The sequence below is a fragment of the Cygnus atratus genome, chromosome 9 (genome assembly GCF_013377495.2).
Source record: "Cygnus atratus isolate AKBS03 ecotype Queensland, Australia chromosome 9, CAtr_DNAZoo_HiC_assembly, whole genome shotgun sequence".
Classification (NCBI taxonomy): domain Eukaryota; kingdom Metazoa; phylum Chordata; class Aves; order Anseriformes; family Anatidae; genus Cygnus; species Cygnus atratus.
In genome coordinates, this window is record NC_066370.1 from 11096680 (window position 1) to 11118754 (window position 22075).

Below are 22075 nucleotides of genomic sequence, written 5' to 3' on the forward strand. Positions count from 1 at the left end.
AGACACTTGTGTTAGCATTAAACAGATTCAGTACTGGACAGCCCATGTTGTGCACAGGCTGCTTTGTCCCACTGAGCTTACTGAGGTTGTGCTTGCTCATCTCACTGCTGAATGACATTCTCACAGCCCCTTCAGGACTTCATGACCATTGCTTAGAGGTTTTTGTGCTCCGATACTTATCCTGGATAGTGTCTTCTTCCTCGTATAAGTAAGCAAAAACCACTCTGATACCTCAAACCTTCTTTCAGTTAGAAAAAAAATCACTACTTCATTACCAAGTAGTTTCTTTCCAGAAAGGCTCTTTATATAAGTTACATATTTATTTTAATAAAGAAAAGAAATAAATACCTCTCTCTTCACATTAGGTAATCCCCCGGAGACAAAACAAAAACAAAACCACCCCAACTACAGGGGCTTCACTACGGATTTGTTACAAATCAAAAGATTGTAAATACTTTTTTTTTTTCTATGGTCATCACAAATCCAGTTTTAGGAATCAAGTAGATCATAGATATTCCAGAAACAGAAGAAAGCTCTCCTTGAAGAAACAGTAGCTAAGCACATTGTCCTGGGGGAGTTCCGTTGGGCTAACACAACTGTTACCACCGCACTCGAGAGTCCCATTTGTCCATAATGCGGCCACGTGTGCTGCAAGGTGTGAGCCCTCCATCCCAATGACGGAGGTTCACAGCCTTTGTTCTTAATCGCTCCCCTGGCGAGGTCACAGCAAACTGTCTGACTTGCACTCAAGGTGCATTAGCTAATTTCAAAGAGAGTTACTGTCTCCAAAATCAAGAAAAAAAAATAACCGCTACTTCATAGCCTAAAGAGGAAAATTTGTGTGCCTGCTGCCTTTTCAAATAAGGCATTACAAAAGTAATTAAAATAAGAGTTAGTCACCCCAAGGTGATCACAGTGTTACTTGAATAGTGCATGTCTCACAGCAGCTGCTGATGGATTATTTCCCACACCATCTTCCTGCGGAAGTAAGGCATGTGATTCTGAAAAGAAAAAAAAATCCATTAAATACAAAATCACAGTAAGAAAAGGCAGAGGATACGTATAAACACCCAGCTGATTCTTTCATGTGAAGTTCATTCATAGAATCATAAAGGTTGGAAAAGACCTCCAAAGATCATCTGGTCCAACCATTCACTGTCAACACAGCCACTCTGGGTACAACATGGGTCTAATCCACACAGCACCTAAGTGGGTACGAGACACAACAACCCAATAAAACCAGATTTACTTGGCTAAACAGCTTACAAGCTCTTTAACAAAAGACCGCTGCATCGGAAAATAACGACTATTTTAACTGGCCATGGGGTTAAACCCATTTCTCCAAGAGATACAAAAGCCAGATGTTACAAGCCCATCGGCTGCGGTACCTTGCCCAGGAGGAATTTCATCAGTTTGGCTACGAAGCAGATACCAGGAGTAAGGAAGAAGAACACACCTCCACCCTGAAGTACACCAGAAGTAAGGAACGAGAACATACCTCCACCCTGCTGAGGCAGCTTTGAAGTTCCAGCCCTTGCACTACACCCCCAAAATGGAGAAAGGTACAAAACCTCTGCCCCTGCCCCAGACACAATTAACAGATGTGCAACTTCCCCAGCTCTTCTATTTGTGCAAGAAATCAGGAATCATTTATAACCTTTGCTCACCTGTGTGAAGGTCATCGGTTTGTCTCTGGAGATGTAATCTGCGTATTTGCATATAAAAACCCCGCAGTCGCTTCCATTCAATTGCTGAGGGATTTCCTAATGAACGCAAAGAAGGTGGAGAATTTTCTTCTATCTTAAAAGAAAAGCAACTTGGAGGTAGCACGCATTACCCAGCACTGCCAATGCGCTAACCAGACACGTGTGAACCTAAGGGCACTTACTCCTCCTGGACATGAGGAATATACCCAATTCACAACACGTTACTCTCCACTGCTTCCTTTTCCTGGATGTTATAATCCAAATTCTTGGCAGGCTGATAAGGAATAGCAGCAGTTCACCCTGCAAGGTGTCTCAAGGTTTGCACTGTGCCCAGCACAACGGTGTCTTGTCTCTTAAACTGAGTCTTTAGATACTGCTTTTTACTATTAATATGTAGAGAAACATTGCCTCAACCCTTTGCTTTGTCACATGCCAGAATTTGCACTCTAAAGGAAAATAATTATCTCAAATCTCAAGCCACTTTTAGAAGCCCGTGTTCTCTGACAACTGTTAAAGAGATTCTTAAATTTGACTTCTGAAAGAGAGGCAAAGCCAGATTCACTGTAACGTGGTAGACTAATTAAAACAGAATGTATTCAGCCAGCAAGGAGAGGCACTGCCTAAAATTTCATCCCAGCCTGGCTTCCTGGTCCACTTGCAGCCTGAGATGATACCTGAAGAACATGAGATGCTTATGGCTGCTCTCTAAAGGCTTAGACTTATTAAGAAAGAGTTAAGACCTTCATGATGAGGAGTTACGGTTCACACTTCAAATCCAAGTAGTTCTCACATACATGCGACTCCATGCTGTGAAGAATCCACTCTGAAAATGACAGCTCCAGATTTCGTTTTTCCTGGCTTTCTTCTTGCAGGTACTGGCTGTTTGAAACAAAACAAAACCACTCTTCATCTCTTTATTTTAGGCCAACAAAAGGAGATGGTGAAGGATCACAGGAAGCTGGATGGCAGGACAATAAAACGTCAGAAGGTCTTCACTGCCCCAATATAAGACATTTGGAGGAAAAACCCAAATCTTAATCACACAGTGACAGACTGTGAGCTAACAGTTACTGGTCAGGAATGACACCAATGATTCCAAGAGACTTCCATGGAAGCATAAGCTTACTACTTAGTAGGGGTTTAAAAAAAAAAAAAAGGCAAATTACATGTTATCTCAAGTGAATAGAAAAAGCAAGCAAGGAATCCTAATTCCACAGTATGCCTAAACCCCACATGCTGGGTGCACCTCTGGAAGAACAAATACAAATCTACTTAGCTAATACCTCAGGGCTGAGGAAGTTCCCAGGCCACCAGCTTCCGGAAGGAAAAAAGCCCTACTCTATACAGGCCTGTTCTTACACTTTCCCAGGCATCTGCTGTTATCTGCTGCTCAGGAGAGTACTGGACTAATGCAACACTTGGTTTGGCTCCATGAGCTGCTCTCCTGCTCTCCATTGACAAGGCTGTTGGACTAAGGGGTTGTGCTGCTTCTGCACCAGTGGTAAAGACATCTAAGGATGCTGGCTTACACAACAGTTACAACCCAAATCTACACATATGAAGAACTGTGCCCACTACGTTTGAGACTTACGTCATGCCAGTACATCTGGAAATGCTTGCTACAAGACATCTGTCTTGAATGATCATGTCAAAATGAGAACGTCAGAAATATGAGTAACACACAGTCAGGGCACGAGGGCAGTCTGCTGGGGTAAGCTGGAGGGAAATACAGTGGCTTTGTTTAAAACACCAAGCCAGAGCAGAAGAGGTATAAAAAATTTGAGAAGGAGCATGTCACACAGCTCACCACAGTAAAAAGGATGAACACTACAAGTGGAGGAAAAAAACATCCCAAGGCAAGAAAAAGAGTGAAAGAGCTAAGCAATAAACAGTAAAAGTATTTATATTGTTGAACACAAGTAGGAGTGAATATGCCGTAGGACACTAACAGCACAGAGCTGCAGTAATTTGAAAGTTTGCAAAGAGTAGGGCTCAAGAGTGAGTTAAAAAGTTCTTTGAAGTCTGTAATGCCTCCCATGGACATTGCATTTCCTTTCACAGTTTGTTAGGTGTTTCTGCAGTTCTTCCCACTCGTCAATGTTACTAATTAGTAAAGCTGGGCCAAAGTCCGTACATTTGTGCAACAGGGCTATAACATATTTGATGGTGATACTTTGTCCACACATATACTGGGAAGCTGGCAGAACCCAGGCACCCAAGGCCCTGGATGGAGGGGGCGATGTGAGATTAGGTAAGTAGCCGATGTCACAATTCAAGTACAATTTGCAGCAAATCAATTGGAAAGATTTGTATTCCTGACCTACAAAAAAGTTAAAATTTCCAGTCATGTTACAGATACAAAAACCTAAAAACCTTCTCAGAGTTTACAACATAAAAGCATTGACTGAGCAGTTACTTACAATAATGCTCCACAAATCTTGTCCCCTTTTTGTGCCACCGAGTCAAAGTACGTGATGGTCTTCCTTCTGACATCTATGACCTGTTATTAAAAGGTGACTGTGAGACACACCACGACCATGTGCTGCTGACAGAACAAAACCTAAGTGACTTTTCTTGCTTGCTTTTTTCCCTTCCCCATTTAATTCTTCAATTAAAAAAAAAAAAAAAAGCTAGCTTGACTCACCACTAGTGCCCAGTGCACTGTCAAGTGAATGGGGACTATGATGAGGTCCTGCTTGAAGAGATCCACACCTCTGGTCCATCTTCTTACTGCTTTGTAGCCCCCAGAAATAAGTTTGGGGTAGAAAAAAGTACTAAAAGCATAGACTGCTGGATAGCCTTCTTTTTTATTTCTTTCCACCAGAAGATTCATGTAGAAATTAATGATCTATATGATAAAGAATAAACACAAGATGTAAAATAAGACACTGCTTTACCAAATGAAAAACACAGCAACGTTTTTGTGTTAGCCACCCTTAAGCACACAGCTGTCTGAGAAAACACAGCGTCAGCTTTCAGTTTTAATTCTGAGAATTTTGCACTTGACTTACCTCTGCAGTGTAACACCTACCACTCACTCCAATAACATAGACTAACTCCTGGAAACTGCAGAATACAAGAAATAAAGGAGCTTCTAGAAACAGAAGGCCCATAAATACTTAAAATAAGGACTCTACAGATATTTCTAAGCTCTACAGTGAGGGTCCTCAAATGACTTTGAAAAGAAGACTTCCGTACACAGTGAAGGGGTATTTTTAAATATATACTGAACTAGAACATCACCGTGCTGCAGTTAGTTTTACCTCATCATTTAGCCAGTGAAGGTTCTTCAGTGTGTGGATGTCCTCACGGGTGACCTTCAGTTTGAAGGCACTGCTCATGATCTCGTCTGGCTTGCCTTTGCCAAACGCAGCAGTGACCTCTCTCTCCATGGCCTGAAACAAGCAGTTCAATGGGAAAGGACTTGTGAGCACACCAACCTGTGAGCAGCTTTCAGCTGAAACGAGGTCTATCAAGTAAGACTCAGGTGACGTTCTATGATTCTGTGACAAATCTATGATTCTATCCATTCTGTGATTCTATGACAGAGTAGCCCTTGACCTCGGTAACAGCAAGTGTTTCAGAGCAGAGCATCAGTGGCTTAACCAGATTTTTGTTAAGTTAGCAATAGGACTGTACTTTTTTTTCTTGTTTCACAGTCCTGACTTTGAGCTTTAAAGTCTGGATTTGCTTCTGTTTGTTTTCACAAAGGAAGCTGGTATAAAACTATACCAGTTTGGCTAGCAAATTCAGAAAAATAGGTGAAAGACAGCAGTACAGCAAATGCCTTTCCCGCATGATGCTGCAGCCTTTGCAACACTGGGGTTTAAGCCAACTACAGCAGGCATTCTCCATACCTACGCAGGTAAGTCAGGAGCCTAAAAGAACTTGAAGGTGGGGAGCTTCAGAGGAAACTGAGGTAGGAGTCCTGTAATGAGTCTGGGTTGTGCATATAATTGGCTGTAGCATGGATATTTCCAACTAAGTCTGCTTAACGGATGCAAATAAACCACTAGGCTTGTTAGTATGAAGATCTCTGATCCGCATCTCCTTCTTGGTTGAATCAGGGCTAGTGAAGTGGAAAAAAAAAAAATTTGCCTCATCCTGAGCATCATTCTGTACAGCTTGTAAACTCTAGATTTGCTAGCCCTTTCCTAGTCATTTGTCAACTGGCCAAAAAGGAGGTGCTCGTTTAGATCAGCAGAACCACAACTCCAAAGAACAAAAGCAGCCAAAATTCATTGAAGTAGGGGAACTGGAACAACCATGCCCTGATAAACAGGGTTAACTTCTGTGCACTGTTATACAGAGTGCTGACATGGCCAGTGTGGGATCCTGAGGACATACACTAGATGCTTAGGTCCCTCACGAGCAATGCAACACTCTGGATCAGCAACAGCACACTCTTATTGCTGCGGTATGACAGGTTCGGAGGCAGAGCCAATGCAACTGTTACAAATCAGGTTAGCAAACAGATGCACATTCAGCACTGCTCTAGGAGACTGTTCTTAAACCTGGACCAATTTTTGTCCTGATCACAGAAGTCCCATGAACCCTTATGTTAACACAACCAAAGGAATGTGCGGACCACATTAAAGCCTTAAAACCAGCTTTACTGCTGACCCTTGCTCTGTGAGGTCACAGCTTCAGACACTCAGTAACTGGTTAAATCTAAGTTCTTAAGACTTAGAAAACAGCTCAAGAACCACTTGTAAAAAAAATGGAGTTGTGTATGTTTCACAGCTTTCTGCTTCAAACAAGACTGACAGGAAAGGTACCTCTGTGAGCGGAGAAAAGTGTTCTACTCTTTTTTCTGATCTTGGGAATTTCTTTTCTTCCACATCAAGGGCAGATGGCCTTCTGGACAAAACAGGTGCCAAACGCAATCGAAATGACACCTCTTCTGAGATTTCAGCTCCACGCTGCCTCTGTTAGAAAAAAGGAAGTCAAGCAAGCAAGAAAGCACAAATTTGTTTGCTAGGGAGTAAGGCAGAATGCCTTGCTCATGTATAAAACTGGAAGGGTATTTCGTACACGCATCCAACCAGCAAACTCCAAAGTTACTTTTTATGGGTGACTGCATTCAAACCGTGCACCAACGTAATGCTACACCCAAAATTAAATTGGGGCAAGAGAGCCAGAAAGTTAGTTTGGCTTGAACTAGCATTAAGAAGCTCAACAAAACCTCTATGTGTAGGTATCAAGTTGAGACTGAGATTAGTATTTCTTACTTCCATCATTAAAGTTTTATTTGCAGTCTCAGTCCTGACCAGAAACTAAAGCCAAAGAGATGCAACTCCTATCTCACAAAACAGGAGAAGACTAAAGATACTGCAGTCCAGCACTGTAGGTCAACCAAGTTTGTGCACTAATGGTTTTGAAGCTTTAACCAACAGATAAAAGGGGAAGAATAAAAACAGTATAGTGTGGTATGCTCCTAATAGTCCAGAAACAAAATTAGAGGCAGCGGAAAACCCTTTGTTATAGCACCATTCATCAAATCATGTTCCTGCTTTCCCTGGGAAAAACAACTTGGATGAATACATTACTCACTCAATAATATATGTAAGGAAAGAGTGCAAAAACTTCGGATTGCAAATAGCCATATTTTCTTAAAAAGTGAAATAATGACTAACACAAGCTTACCCCTGAACTGGCTTGTTTCACTGGTCTTCCCTGTTCATGAGAATTTTCTGCTGGTGTGTAGTACCTGCAAGAAGGAGAGCCAGAAAGAGAGAAGCAGGTTGTATCAGTATTGTGCCACATCATTCCTAAGAATCCATCTTCTGGTTAAGGAATGCTTTTTCAAGGCCGATTCAGACTAGAGCCTCACTAATATACATGAACATGAGATGACATCGCCTCAGCTTCGAGCAATGTTCTCTTGTAGCAGGAGTGGGAGCTTCTCAAACTTTCTTCCATTGACATGTGCAAGACTCCTTTTGCTTATCAGCTTTGTTATTTGGAAAACAGGGAAGCAACCAGCACCTCCTCTATAAAGGGCTTTGTGTTCTACTGATGATCAATACTGCAAGCTAGGTGTTACTCTGCAAGGTATAACATGAACGTCTGCACCTACACTTGCAGCCAAATATAGATAGCTTACTGAAACTAAGACCAGCACACTGAATTAAGAACGGGACAGCTAAAATTTTCTTACTTGCCTTTCATGCACTAGTCATGAGAGTGACTATCCCCATTTGGAGAGGACTATCATTAAAATAACGCAGACTCTGAGGACCAAGCAAATACACAGACATGAGAGTTGTCCACGTGTGTCTCTTCTTCGAAAAGAAGAATTTACACTGTCACCATAGATCTCCTTGTTCGGGGGGAGACCTATAACAGACTCTAACGGTATCCCCCACTCATTGTGCTTTAAAGGCATTCAGTCCATCATGGTAAGAGTAGATATCACAAGCCCTGCTCAATGACTTCAGTTAGTAGCTACATCTGCAAAAAAGGCAGGAAAACATTCCCTTTACTTGAACCCGTCAAGCTCTATCAGTTATTTTATTTCCTCCTCTCTCTCCTTGAGCTTAGAGGAACCACAGACAACTTAAGCACTGGAACAGGGCTGCACAGCTAAATATATCGTTAGGGTTAAAGCAGGGAGAACAGGGACAGAACAAGCTACAGAATTGCCACAACTAAATTTTTCTGCTCCCATCTACACTTTGTCCCCTCTTGTTTAAGGGAAGGTCACTGCAAAAAGGTATGTGCCACACAAATCAGACTGCCATAAAAAACCTCTCCCACTTGGTGTACTTATCGCAACCAATACCACGTTTCCTTCAACAACACAAAGCCATCTGAACTCGTACTGTTGCCAGCTCAGGTGGTTAATGCAGAAGTCCACTGGTCAAAGTCCCTCCCAAGCAGGTGGATAACCCAACTGCATGCTTCCTTTTTAGTCTCATATTCAAACCAAAGGCATCCTGCACGTCACAAAAACTGCCTCAGTCCCACCAGGCTTTACAAGTTCTCATTCTCATGCGTTTTAGGACCCTAGTTTCAAAGTGGACAAAATGAAATGGCAGTTCATTAATGGTTTGGCAGAAAGGAACACACAAGTGAAAACTGATTCCTTGCAAAGCAAAGGACAACTTGGTACTGCCACCACTGTCACCCTCAGATAGCTTGCTTGCCACAGCAAAGGACTCGGTGTGCACAGCAAACACCACACCAGCACAACCCCTGCTTGTCACACAGCAAGAAGTAGCTGAGATGCAACTGGCTTGCAAGCAATTCCAGAGCCACAAGGTAGCTACTCCCGTTCCACGCTGAGACAATAAATATGATTTTTCTCCTTCTGGCCACTACCAGAGGATGACACAGATATGCACACAGCAAAACCAAGCAAGAACCGCAACTCTACCTGATTATATCGCTTCTTGGAGACCAGTGTGTGCTGCAGCCATCTGCACGTTTGTTGTCTGCACAGAAAAGCAGTAACAGAAAGACAAGAAGTCAGCTTTTAATTACAATCAGATGAACATGGCTATCAGTTCATGAGTGATAAGACAAAGCCTCTAATAATGACCACATGGTTATGAAGTTTAAACTCTGGCAAACAGGCCTGCTGAATATCATGAGCAAGTGTATGAGAATAGAAGCAAGGGATTTGCTAAGTTTTATGTCCTGGTCTGCACCCTTTACTAAATGAGTGTTGGTTTTGTTTGTTTTTTTTTTTCAAAAATAAGATAAAGAAAATAACTCAGAAGTATAGCTTGTCATTTTTCACCTCAAAACAAGCTTTCCCCAAATTCTAGCACCTGCTCAGAAATAATTTCACAACTCATGTGACTGCATAATGAAGTCAGATATGTAAAAAGGAGCACTGATGAAATACTACTTAAGTAATGAACATGACAAAAATTAACCGGAACAAAATTAAACATATACACATTAAAACACAGTATTATAACACACTGCTGGTATACAAGAAAATAGCCTGTCAGCAAACCAGTATCACCAGCCCATTCTGCAGGAGATAACTAAGGTCACCTTCACTAGTCTGTCTTCAGCAAGCTGAAGGTATGGTCAGATACTACAAACTTCCCATGCCTACTGCAGTTACTTCTGCAGCCAAGAACATCGCTAGTACAGTAATGGCTTTGAAGTACAATTTTAAACCTTTTCCACATACAAAGCCATTTCAGCCAATAACTACCCATGGTTCTGTTCCCGCTTTCCCTTTCCTTTTCTTTTCTCTTTCTTTCCAGAGACAGCTCGTTTCATTCTAAGAACCGATGTAAGCTGTAGTAGCATAAACACGCTGTCTGATTTAGACTTCCTTACACGCAGACACAGCTTAACAATACACCAGCACTGACAACTCTTCTTAATGTAGACTATGCCTTTGAGACCTAAGGAAACACCCTATTTTGATTCGAAATCTAGCTGCAAAACAGAATAGATACGAATCACGGGGGATACTCACTGGTTCTTAGTGTCATATATTGACAGACATCTCCACGTTTTTGTTCTTCCAGGTGACTTGCAGCCATCACTGGTTCCTTGGAGTAAGCCTGAACACTTTGGTGCAGCAGAAAATACCAGAGAAGAATCAGAATGTCTGTATAGGCAGTATGTGTTATCAGTACACACCAATTCACCAGAAAGGATGAAGTTTATTCATACATAACTGTCTACACTAGAGTTGGAGACCATAGGTAAAGCAATAGAAACTTTTTTAGGTACAATTAGACTGTTTAATCCATTAACAGGGTCATCCTGTCTCTTGCGTTAGTTTTACAACAAAACCTAAGTGGCATTTTCACTAAGAGGCAGTTTACATTCAAAATCTTGTCTATTTTCAACTCATACATACTGGAGACACGGGAGTCACATTTTCTGCCACTTAAGAATTTCAAGAGAGACTAGTAAGTCACAAAAATCAACTCCTTTACCTCTTCACCAGCAAACAAGGAGCTTTACTTTAAAAAAAAAAATAATCTTTACACAGTGTACAAACATCTGGGTTAACCTGAGGAGGCTATTGTATTTTACAGGACAAGACAGCATTCGTTTTAACAGTCCTTGACCAACTCTGTTTAATCTATTTAATAAAGATTATGTTCACACTGTGAATAGTGTCCACAACATATATTTCTGGGACATTTTACTTAGGATCTGCTCTGCTTGGACCTCGGGGACTACATGCTCTTTAGCAGCTGGAGCACACGAGATGCAGTCTGGAGGAATGCTCTCTGATTTAGCATCATCTGAAAGGAATCTGCTTCACATCCTTCAGGTCTGCTCTGACATATGAGCCAAACCACAATAATCAATGATCAGGAGATTAGATGCCAAAAGCAGAATCTTGATCCACCCTAAAAAGGTACAGATGGCACACCTAGAATTATACAAAATACTGATTTCCATATTGTTTGCATGCACCAGAATGTTTAAACAGGCCATGCTGTTCTGATCTCAAGTCTTGCGTTTAGGTGTCTCCTAGCTGCGAACAACCAGAGATTGGGATTTTTCTAAGCCTCAGTAACAATCTATGTTTCAATGCATTAAAAAAAAGTGCAAGAAAACATGGCATTTCCTACTGTCTTTCTGTGTAGAAAGGCACAATGGAATTTTAGCACCCTTTTGGCATCAGCATTTTACAATTAGTCCCTCTCTGCACAGCTTTGAAGCGTAGCTATTCCACTAAGATAATGGCTTCTATTATCTTCGTGTTCTTCCTGGTGTGGTTGATTTTATGCAACCTCTTGGTACAGTTACAGACATATCAAGCATACTCATCGTTGGTATATATGAATCAGAATTACACGCAAGTTCCCTCTTGCAGGTTGCTTTAAGAACAGGCGTTCCATACACAAGACTAAGATTTTGTCATTTTAGTGTACTGCAAAGAGAAAACTTCCTATAATTTGTACGAGAAGCACTGGGGGAGGTGGGAAGGAGCAGAGATAGACCTAATATTCCCTGTGTTTAGGTTACATTTCACATTCTCAGATAAAATAGGTCTACTGACCAAGGAAGAAGTCAACAATTGTGAATGAGAAGAAGACATTCTTTTTCATGGTGTTACAAAATAACCACTCCTGTGGATTTTTATGCTAAGTTACACTGCCAGCACTAGAACTAGGTACTACCTTTCTTAACAGAAATACAAGGAAGGGGTATCAGAAGAGAAACAAACCCCTAACAACTAAGGAATCTTCACCTTCAGAATATGCCTTCACAGAATATTCATGCCTCACTGTGGGGAGGTGAAGGCCGGGAGGGAAGAGTGTGTCGTGGTCTTTTCAAAATTACTTTACTCCAGTACCTGCTCTGGGACAATCTCCACAACCCTAAGCGTGATTTTCTCCTCCACTTCCCCACGTACAACAACAAAAGCTACAACATTACCACCAAAAAGTTAATATTTATTTTTCCTATAATTACTTGCAGAAGCTTGTCGGCTGTGAGATAGAGCGGCTTCTAGGATATTTTTCCTTTACTAGTTTCAAGAGCTGTTTGTATTTCTCCTTTTCGCCTCTCAGAACATCCTAGCAGAATAGAGGGGAAAAAAAAAAGATGAGATCAGAACCCCATATGAAGCAAATACTTGTAATCTGAATTTAGTGCAGACTGCACAGGTTGTTCTCATAATACTGGCAGAGAATTCAAGTTTATTTTAGCAGGAATTTCTACACCTTCATTTTTTTCCTATCCTGCGATAAGAACTTGCATCCCACTACAATTTCAAAATTCCTTCTGCAACTGTTTCCTCAAATGTGGGCCTCTTCTCTCTAGCTGTGGTCGGCACTTCTTGCATAAGAATTCAGGCTAACAGGCATTCCTGTCAATATACATAATGACTGTGTGCTATGAGTCTCCACGGTATCTTAATCATATTCCACCACTTGTCATGGCCTGCTTCTCCAGTAGTCCAGCTTAAGATCTTCTCCAGTGTAATCTAGATTTATCACATATTTTCCAATAGTTGCTTCAGATATTGGAAGAAAAGGACAGCGAAGGACCTCTTTGTCCTTCAAGGAAGAATTATCAGCACGTGTGTGGTTTTTTTTGCCTACATCATCCTTATAAAGCTGCTATGTAAAGACAGCAGTTGAGCCGGGTTAAGGAGAAATAGCACTACGACTCTGCAACAATGATGTGCTAAGTGGCAGGGCAGTACTTCCACTTACAAGACTTGATACACAGAAAAGCAAATAAAACATCATACACTGATTTTCAGAAGCATCCCTTCATTAACTATATCCACTGTAGTGAATGTTACAAGCTGTCACTTCGGTGTTGTCATAGTTTTGATGTCACTACTGAGTTGTGTTATTTCAAAAGACACCTTTCTCACCCAACGCACCTCTTCCACAGTACAGAAGGGCCTCCCCATTTTGCTGACTTCTGAAGTCGCAGACTCCGGCGTAGTGTGCTCCTTAATGGGTGGCCTGAGTGTTATGGTGTCTTCTGGAGTAGGTTTGATGTGGTGGTTGCCATTCCTGCTTGTGCTAAAAATACCAATGGCAAAAGAAACAGCATCAAGAGAATATTCAGATAAGTACCTCTGATTCAAGCTCCACCACCAACTGTTTTGTAAGCACACGCATTGATGATGATGGAGACAGACATGAAATGTTTATTACTTTCAGATGGAGACCTGCTGTCTTCAACCACTTAATGGGAAAGTATGGAGAAGTAAAATAGAAAGTCAGAACAACTGCTTTGAATATACACTGCTGTTTGATCTGCACTCAGATGCAGCACAAGTGCTGTGCCCATTCTCAGGGTCATTTCCAAGGCAGTCCAAGCCCTGAGTCAACACAGAAGACTCGAGAACCACAGAGGCGTGTTAAACATACCATCAAACCCTCAACTCTTCCAAAAGCTAGCACACTCGCATAGAAGCGTAGCTGCTTTCCTCACAGAATTGTTCTGGTTATCAGGGACTTCTGGAGATCATCTCATCCACCTCCCCACTCAAGCAGAGGCAACCCAAAGCAGGTTGCCCAAGACCGTGCCCAGCTGGGTTTTGAGCGTGTCCAAGGACAGAGACTCCACTGGCTCTCTGGGCATCCTGTGCCGGTGCTCAGTCACCCTCATGGTAAAATAAGTGCTTCCTTATGTTCAGATGGAATTTCCTGCTTTTCAGTTTGCGCCCACTGCCACCTGTCAGTGGGCAACACTGAGAAAAGCCTGGCTCGCTCCCCTTCATTCCCTCCCATCAGATGTTTATGCACACTGATGAGATTCCTCTCAACCTTCTCCAGGCTGCACGTTCCCAGCTCCCTCCACCTCTCCTCATATGCTTCACACCCTTCATCACCTCTGCTGGACTTGCTACCTTAAGCCCACGTCTTTCTTATGCTGGAGAGCCCAGACCTGGACACAGCACTCCAGGTATGGCCTCACCAGGGCAGTGCAGAGAAGAAAGATCATCTCTCTTTGCCTTTTTTGATTTAAACCTTTTTTGATTTAAAAAGGTTAAAAATTGGTTGGGAAAAAAAGCTAACGGAGACCTCCCTACAGTACAGCAGCTTGGAGTTCCAGAATAGCTTGGAAAACTATCACTACATGGACAAAGATACAAGTGTTTCACAACACCCAGAAAGTTCAACAACGAAAGTGAAAGACAGCAAGTCTTTAAGTGATGTCAAAGAAACTGAAGGATTTTTACCTCAAACACGGAATTGTCTTATGAGAAAGGGATAGTGTTTCATTATTCAAGCAAGCGTTGGTTCCACAAGGCATTTTATCTATGAGGAGAGCACAAGTTAACAATATAACTATAAAAAAAGTGAAGTTTTATCAGTTTACATTAAAGAACTTCGACAATTTTTTTTTCATTTTTCTCTCTTGCATCATAACGTTACTTGCATTATGTCATTTTATTAACAATAATCTCAGATTTTCATCTTCACAGCTACAGAAATTTGTGCACACAAACTACTGTTAGCCTAAACCTGAAATAAAAAAGGGTTACTGGGATCTACCACCTAAAAATTAGTGTTTTAAACAATTTATTTCTGGCAAGCTAATGGTGGCCATGTCAGAAGTAGAGAACTGCATCCGAGGCAGCTCTTGAACTAACGCTGAGATGACAAGACAAATGTCTGGCCCTAAACCAGAAGCAGTGCAAGGATACAGGGAAGATGCAAAGCTCACACTCAAGTATTCCTAATGGTACCTAGATATTGTGCCTGTTACCTGTACATAAGCCTTGGGCTGAGTCACAGAGTACACACACAATGTAGGATGAAAAAGAAGTGAGTTGGTAACCTGATGGCCTTACCAATCTGTAGCATTTCTACTTCTAGCGCAGAACTTGCTGGTCTTTTAGACAAAGGGTCAGACGAAGTGGACTGAGTCTTAAATAAAAACACAAAAGTATCACAGTGAGTATAACTTGAATACAAATCCAAGCAAACACAATGTTCCTGAAATTTAGGCAGCTCTGTTATGACTCAGGGATCATGATATGCTGGTTCAGATTGCAGCAGAATGCAAATATTTGCAGGATCTCTGACAAGCACGCTGATTTTTAATACTCGAGCTCGTATACGCAGAGATTAAAACAACACAAGCCTGACATCGAGTTCTCCTCAGTCAGCTCCTAACCATTCTGAAAAACAATAGTCTAGTCCTTAAAAAATACATTTTGTAAAAGTAAGTTAATGACTCTCTCACGAACAAATAGGTAGAACATGACAGCTTCCTATTCCTCTCTTACCCTAGTGGGGCAGTAAGAAAGGTAACACCGCACCTTTGAACCAAACGACGGAGTGCAGCTGTTAATGAGTCACTGTTACAGAACCTGTGTCCTACGGGACTCCTGTCACGGATAATGAATTTAGCAGAATGATGTTTACCTGGACCAACTAGATAGTTTTTCTTGCAAGGTGATGTATTTTGATTCCCTAACTACAAGCTTGAGAAAAAGAGTAACAGCTTGCAAACACACAGACTATAGATTTGAACAACTGTGAAATAGCTGGGAGACAGCAAAAGCGTAGCTCCCCAGTTCCAAGTGCTAGAAAAGAGCCTGCTGACTTGAATAAGGCAAAACCAGCACACAAGAGCAAGAGCTGCCTTCTATAAATGGAAAAGAAGGACCTACTGCTTTACAGGGTCAGGGCAGATGCAGCTTCAAGATGCATCAGGCAGAGCAGCTCCTTCCTTTCATCTCACACAGATTCACCCAGGATCATAACTACCTACTTTCAAATTCTGTTCTAACCTCTTCTGTGGGCTCTGTGATTGGAGCTGCATTGCTGACTGAAGCTTTCCAGTGTTCGTTTGTTGCCTCAGCGGGCAACTTCGCCACAGCAGAAACTTCTTCAACTTTCTCTGTAGGCTCAGAGATGGCACAACCTAAAAAACAAAGACAGGCCATATAAGAACACAACTGAAAAGGGAGATCAGGTTTTCGCGTGAACAGAAATCCTTAATGACACCTACCGCAGCAGAACTCATTTCTAGTTACACGCTTTTCTGCCAACAGAGCTGGTGGTGAGTTTTGTAATAGGTGGCTCAACAGGCAGTTCTGCAGAGCCGAGCTCAGCGACTAACCTGCAGATCTGCCAGCCAGGTCTACCAGAACACCCTGCTTTTGGGAGCACTCCCTTTTTCCAGAGAAGCAGCACATGGTGCAATTTCTCTCCCTCACCCCCTCCACGCATGCATGTAGCATTGCAGTTTATTACGTGTTGCTCTTGACTACCGGAGAGAAGCTGTTTGCTGAGGTCTAGAAACCAAACTTAGCAAAGGCTCTTTGGTATTACAGAAGCAGAGACACTGTCTGAGGGGTTGCGTACTTCCAAAGCTTAACAAGCCAGGGCTGTCTAACAGGGGGCTGTGTTAGAGAGTAAATGGTACCAGAAAAGCATGCGACCTGTTCAGCAGCCCCTACCATTAAATGAGGGGCAGCACTGCCGGCCAAGCAGTGAGTAGGAAGCCCCATGCCTCCCCATAAAGTGTATGCTAAATGTCCCACAGCCTAAGGAGCATCTATTTCTCCCTCTTTTATCTGACTGAAAAAGGGAAGCTTTGATCTCAAATCCTGACCGCAGCAGCCAGCATCGAGGTAACGAAATGGCTGCATGCAGCTGTGTAATTTTACCCATAAAATCTGCAGAGGGGGTGTCCAAGAAAGTCTCACTGAAGCGAGCACTTCTCTGTCCCCGCTGCCCTCTCCCATGCCAACCCTCTGCTGCGTCTTCATCCTTCCTTACTCAGCTCTCATTTATCTTTTAAACATTCATGTGCCAAACTTTTCAGATTCAGACTGAACCGACTTCTGGTTTCAGTTCAACTTTTTTCTTTTTTTTTTTCCCCCCAAACTCACATCACTCAGAAATACCACTTTTCTCTGCCTGCGCCAGTTTAGAGTTACCTTCCTTCACAGCCCAGATCCTAAGTGGTTTCTCGGAAGAAACACGGATATTCTGAGCTGACAGAGGTACAGCATCACGAATCCAGGCAGGAGGGGGCACACAGCTTCGATGCAAAATGCTCTCTGCTGATGTGGATGGGCTCACAGCCAAAGAGACCTGGGGTATCTCCTGCTGGCAGCAGAAGTCCTGTACCCTGCCACGATCAGCACAGATAACATCACGGCCCCACGATACACCCTCAGGCCACTGGCTGCACAGATGGTCGCAACCAAGAGAACGGCTTGAAAAGTCACAGTTTCAGAAGTCACGCTGAAGTACAAAAGCCAGAGTTTTCTAAGATACATGAAACCTAAGAAAAATCAGGTGTATTAATTACTTCTGTAATGTGCAATACCTGATTTTTGCTTTTTTGGTCGAGTCTGGTCAGGATCTTCCAGAGGTGGCAGAGCGCTGAGGAAAAAAACACGCAGAACAGTGTTTTGCGAGCACAGATGAGCTTCTGAGAGACTGAGTCCCCTTCGCAGGGCCCACGCTTCCAAAATTTGTTTTCATATCCCAAAACTCTCCCCTCCGAGCATCTCTGGGATCATCTCAGACAGGAACACGTGGCTGCTGCTACTGCAGCACCTCTCACCAACGCCCCCCACTGCTCCCACTCAGCAGAGCACTCACAGAAAGTTAATTCTCCCCCTACAGCGCATTAGGCCTCTTTCTCATATTCAATTCATGTTTTCTGTCTGTCACTAGCAACAAAAAATTCTTAAGTTAATATGTAAAGCTTATTACATATATTACATATCCTCTTTCCTCAAGGAAAGCAACATGCCAACGATTACTAAGCCATCTGAGTGCACTACACTGAGCTGCAGAGAAAGAAAAGTTTAATTAGGACAGGAAATAAAAGGTGGAAAAGCAACTCGTGAACACCCACATAAATAACTTACTGCTAAATCAGTGCTCATGAACTAGTTCTTTAAATCATTCTTAGCTGCACCCTTCCTTACTAAGCCTTAGTTAAAGTATTATATCGGTTGATACAAAGATAAAGTCTAGCTGCCTTTTTTTTTTTTTTTTTTAAACTTTGGGAACAGATAGCAAAGGTTGTGTCTTTTTCTTTTTTCCTTCTTTGATTCCAAAAACACCCTGACACATGGCGAGGGTTCTTTGAAAGATGCTGTGGTCCTTCTCAAATAAAAGAATTTCTTTTCAGCTGTTATGCTCCCAAACCCTGCTGATTGCATCACTTCTGGACTGTTTTCCTTCTGCAGCAGGAGCACAAAAATGAGTTCTTATCCTTAACTGCACCTTTCATACAATACAGAGGGTATTTGTCATTGCTATGCTATTAAACTCAGGAAGAAAATATAGCGGGGTAGGTGTTAAATGCAAAGCATTCCTATAAAAATATATTCTTACTCAGAATATTTGATATTCCAGAAGGTGAAACTGAAGAAAGCAAAAATATTTGTCTTCCTGTTCAGTTTTTCTCAAGAACTAACTTTCATTCTGAGCTGGTCTTCAGTGAAATCTTTCCAGCATCAGTCCTCTGCAGAGACAAAGCACAATCCCACCTCCTCACGGCTACCTTCTGAGACAATCACAGGTTAAACACCTCACTATGCTGACAGTTACTGGTTTCAAATGGAAGTGCATCTTCCTCCAGTTTTAGAAGAGCACCCAACACCTGCGAGAGTGGTTTTGTCCTCTTTCCTTTAGCAAACACATGGATGCTTAGAATTAGTTTGAGCACATGGAAAAAGGAATTCTCTGTTGGTGATTCAGAAGATTGGGAAATCGTTGATGCCCTGAAGTAGGCAAAGCCAGGGAACACGAACGGGCAAAAGATAGGAGGAGCGAGGGGGAAAAAAAAAGGCAGATCTATGCTCAGCTACTGGCCTGCAACAGCACCGCACAACCCACGAGGAGGTTATGCTGTGCCACCACACCAGAGGCTTTGCCAAGGGCCTGGGGGAAACAGGTGAGTACAGAGGGTGTTGAGCAACATCTGAAACAGGCTGAAAGAGTGGGCCAGAAAGCAGAAGTCATTTGAGCCTGCCCTCCATGTAAAGATGCACTCATGTCCTTCTCCATGCCCTGGAGGTGACAGCACCCATCCATGCCCACTGTTTTTTATCGCCTCCTTGGCGACTACAGGGAAAGAAATAAGCTATCAGAAACCCTCGGCAACTCTGCATACCCCCACGTACACTCAGGCTCTGCTCTGTGCAAAACCTCCTTCTGCACCAGTGTCCAGGACAGCTCGCTGCAGCGTATAATTTAAAGTTGTAAAAATTCAACTTTTCACAGGTTGACTCCCAAAAATTCACACGCTGTACTTCAGCGATGCACTGTAAGAGCAGTTAATTTTCAACCACTCTCCCCGTAGGTTTCACCACCCGTACCCATAATTTTTCATCTTTCTACTGTGGGGTAACACCAAGCGGCAGCAATAATGGAGAAGGCTGCTTCGGTGTTAACTCCCCGCTTTCTCTGCCGTTTTGGTTGCGAATGGTGGAGCTCGAGGGTTTGGGACTTGTCTGCTAAACCTGTCACGCTGAGCTTCCAGCTGGACGCGCTGCCCTGGTTGTAACAGAGAGCACCTGCCCGGCCGAGAGCCGGGGCTTGCCTTTCCTCAGAGAGCCTCGCACGCGGGAGCTGGGAACACCTTTGGCGTTTTAGCGAGTATCTCAGGGAATGCACACCTCTGGCATTTTAGCGAATATTTCGGGGAATGCTTTCGCGTTTTAGCGAATATTTCGGGGAATGCTTTCGCGTTTTAGCGAATATTTCGGGGAATGCTTTCGCGTTTTAGCGAATACCTCCGCCTTTCGGCGAGTACCTGAGGGAACACCTCTGCCTTTCAGGGGGCACCTGAGGGAACACGTTGCCTTTCGGCACACGCCTCAGAGTCGCAGCCCTACTTTCCGCCGGACGGCTTCCGCAGCCACCCGACGCCGGCTCACTCGCGTTCCGCCCCGCTTTCCTTCCCTCACCGTCCCCAGCCACCCCCACGTCCCGTCCCGTCCCCTCTCAGCAGGGGCTGGGGACAGCCGCGGGACCCGCACGACCCCCGCGGGTCCTTTTGCCCCCCCCCCCAGCCTCCCCGCACACAGCCCGCCCTCCTCCCTCCCTCCCCCCCCCCCCCCACCCTACCCCACCCCGCAGCCCGAGCCCGCGGCCTGGCCGAGGAGGGCCCGCTCCGGCCGCGCTGACCTGCGGAGCGGCCTCTTGCGAGGCGGCGGCTGGGCTGGGGCCGCGACCGGGGCCGGGGGCGGCGCGGGGCGGCGGGCGGCGGCGAGGAGGGCGCCGAGGGCCGCCAGCAGCCATTGGTACATAGGCCCCGGCCGCCGGCGGCGGAACTGCGCGCATGCGCGGGGCCGCCCTCCGGCGCCGTGAGGGCAGAAAATGGCGGGCGGCCGCCGGCGGGAAGGGTCCTGAGCTCTCCGCGCCTTGTGGCAGGGGCAGCTCCTTGTCGGGCCCGGCTGGCCGGGACGGGCTCCTCGCAGCCGCTACGGGCTGAAAAAAGTGTTTTGAGGTGGCGCTGTGCCCCCTGCCTCCTCTCCGGGAAGGCGAGCCCCGGGCTTGCCAAGCCCTGCCCCGCTGGAGCAACGCGGGTCTGGGCCCGCTGTGCCGCGGCTCCCGACATGTCCCGACAGCGATTCACAGAATCATCTAGGTTGGAAGAGACCTCCAAGATCACCTAGTCCAACCTCTGGCCTAACGCTAACAAGTCCTCCACTAAACCATATCACTAAGCTCTAAATCTAAACGTCTTTTAAAGAACTCCAGGGATGGTGACTCAACCACTTCCCTGGGCAGCCTATTCCAATGCCTAACAACCCTTTCAGTAAAGAAGTTCTTCCTAATATCCACCCTAAACCTCCCCTGGCGCAACTTTAGTCCATTCCCCCCTCTGTGGTGGAAATCTGTGCTTTTGGACTTGTTTCTTGTGTGAAGAGGGCTTCTCTGGTCTGGTGGGAGCAGGGTGAGGTTCTCCTTTGGGACATTGCTCAGCACCTCACAGCGGTCTCATTTCAGGTTAATAGAGGGCTTGCCTAATACAGCTGCCTACTCAAGAGGCTGTTGGGTTTATTTCCAGTTTCACAAAACAGGTGATGTGTGCAGAAACAGGCTCTTGCCCACCTGTAATTCCGGGAAGGTGAGCTGCTAGTGCTTGACCTTTAGAGCCATCAATTAGTTACAGGTTTGTTTGGTTTTTTCGCACCGGACAAGGGCTGATGTGGTGCTGCCTATTTATTACAAAACATCTTTTCCCCAAAATGACCGCTGGCTGTTGAGAGGTCAGTGTTGCAAGGAGAATGGAGCTGCAGGGCAAGCTGGGGCCGATCAAGTGCCCAGAGCAGGGTTGGCACTTCTGTGGGACATGCTTTCCCTGCCTGCAAGGAGTCGGAGGGATGGCAGAGCCTTGTTTTAATTAAAACGACCTTCTTCATTACTCTAGGAACCTAATTGCTGCTCCGCTTCTATTTCAGGGCTCTGGCCAAAGGAGGTGGCAGGGACCTGGGCACCGAGCTGGGATGTGGCAGCAGGTAGTGAGGACACAGGCAAGTGTACGGGCAGGATGGTGAGGGCACAAGGCGGCGTGCAGCAGGCTTGGGCAGGGTGGTCGGAGAGGCAGCCTGGCCCGGCAGAGGGCACGGCAGCACTGCGCAGAGCCTGAGGCTGGGAAATGCTGCTTTGGCCGCTTTTCCTTCCTCCCAGCCCTCATGTTTTAGCTGAATCCTGCAACAGAGAGCTGGAGGGGGCGCAGGGAGTTTGTTTGCATTCCTGCGGCAGGAAAGGTGCGAGTTTTTTCTCGGCTTAACTCTGCGCCTGCCATTACTGTGCACAGCCAAATGTGCAGGTAGAAGGCATGGGCGCTGAAGCCATGAGACAACACACTGCAAACGAGGAGTCTTGGGAAGGGGGAAGATTGAGGAAGGGGCCTTCGCTGCCCCACTGGCAGACATAGGGCTCGCTCGGCTTGTCCTGCACCCCTTGCAGGTGCTGTGC

At 44.5% G+C, this 22075-nt stretch overlaps 1 protein-coding gene across 2 annotated transcripts; it reads right to left on the reverse strand.

Annotated features, from left to right (window-relative positions):
• Window positions 1–279: 279 nt before the first annotated feature.
• SENP2 (SUMO specific peptidase 2) lies at window positions 280–20672 on the reverse strand. 2 transcript variants are annotated; one of them, XM_035545072.1, is made up of 17 exons: window positions 20276–20672; window positions 17457–17512; window positions 15907–16040; window positions 14962–15037; window positions 14347–14425; window positions 13036–13180; window positions 12114–12217; window positions 10150–10244; window positions 9085–9142; window positions 7353–7416; window positions 6485–6634; window positions 4970–5101; window positions 4351–4554; window positions 4127–4206; window positions 2501–2585; window positions 1668–1763; window positions 280–1001 (listed from the first exon to the last, which is right to left on the reverse strand). In XM_035545072.1, exons 1-17 carry the CDS (start codon window positions 20395–20397, stop codon window positions 939–941), a joined length of 1743 nt encoding a protein of 580 aa, XP_035400965.1. In that variant the 5' UTR covers window positions 20398–20672; the 3' UTR covers window positions 280–938. The 2 variants fall into 2 exon arrangements, with proteins under 2 accessions (XP_035400965.1, XP_050568582.1); XM_050712625.1 differs by lacking the exons at window positions 280–1001; window positions 1668–1763 and having other exon boundaries at window positions 2501–4026; window positions 20276–20422.
• Window positions 20673–22075: the final 1403 nt, after the last annotated feature.

Coding starts and splice junctions, on each gene's coding strand:
- SENP2 (XM_035545072.1), bottom strand. CDS start 20,397: ATGTACCAATGGCTGCTGGCGGCCCTCGGCGCCCTCCTCGCCGCCGCC. Junction 15,038..15,906: donor TCACAGAGCCCACAGAAGAG/GTTAGAACAGAA, acceptor TTTTTATTTAAG/ACTCAGTCCACTTCGTCTGA. Junction 7,417..9,084: donor CCAAGAAGCGATATAATCAG/GTAGAGTTGCGG, acceptor TCCTTCTTGCAG/GTACTACACACCAGCAGAAA.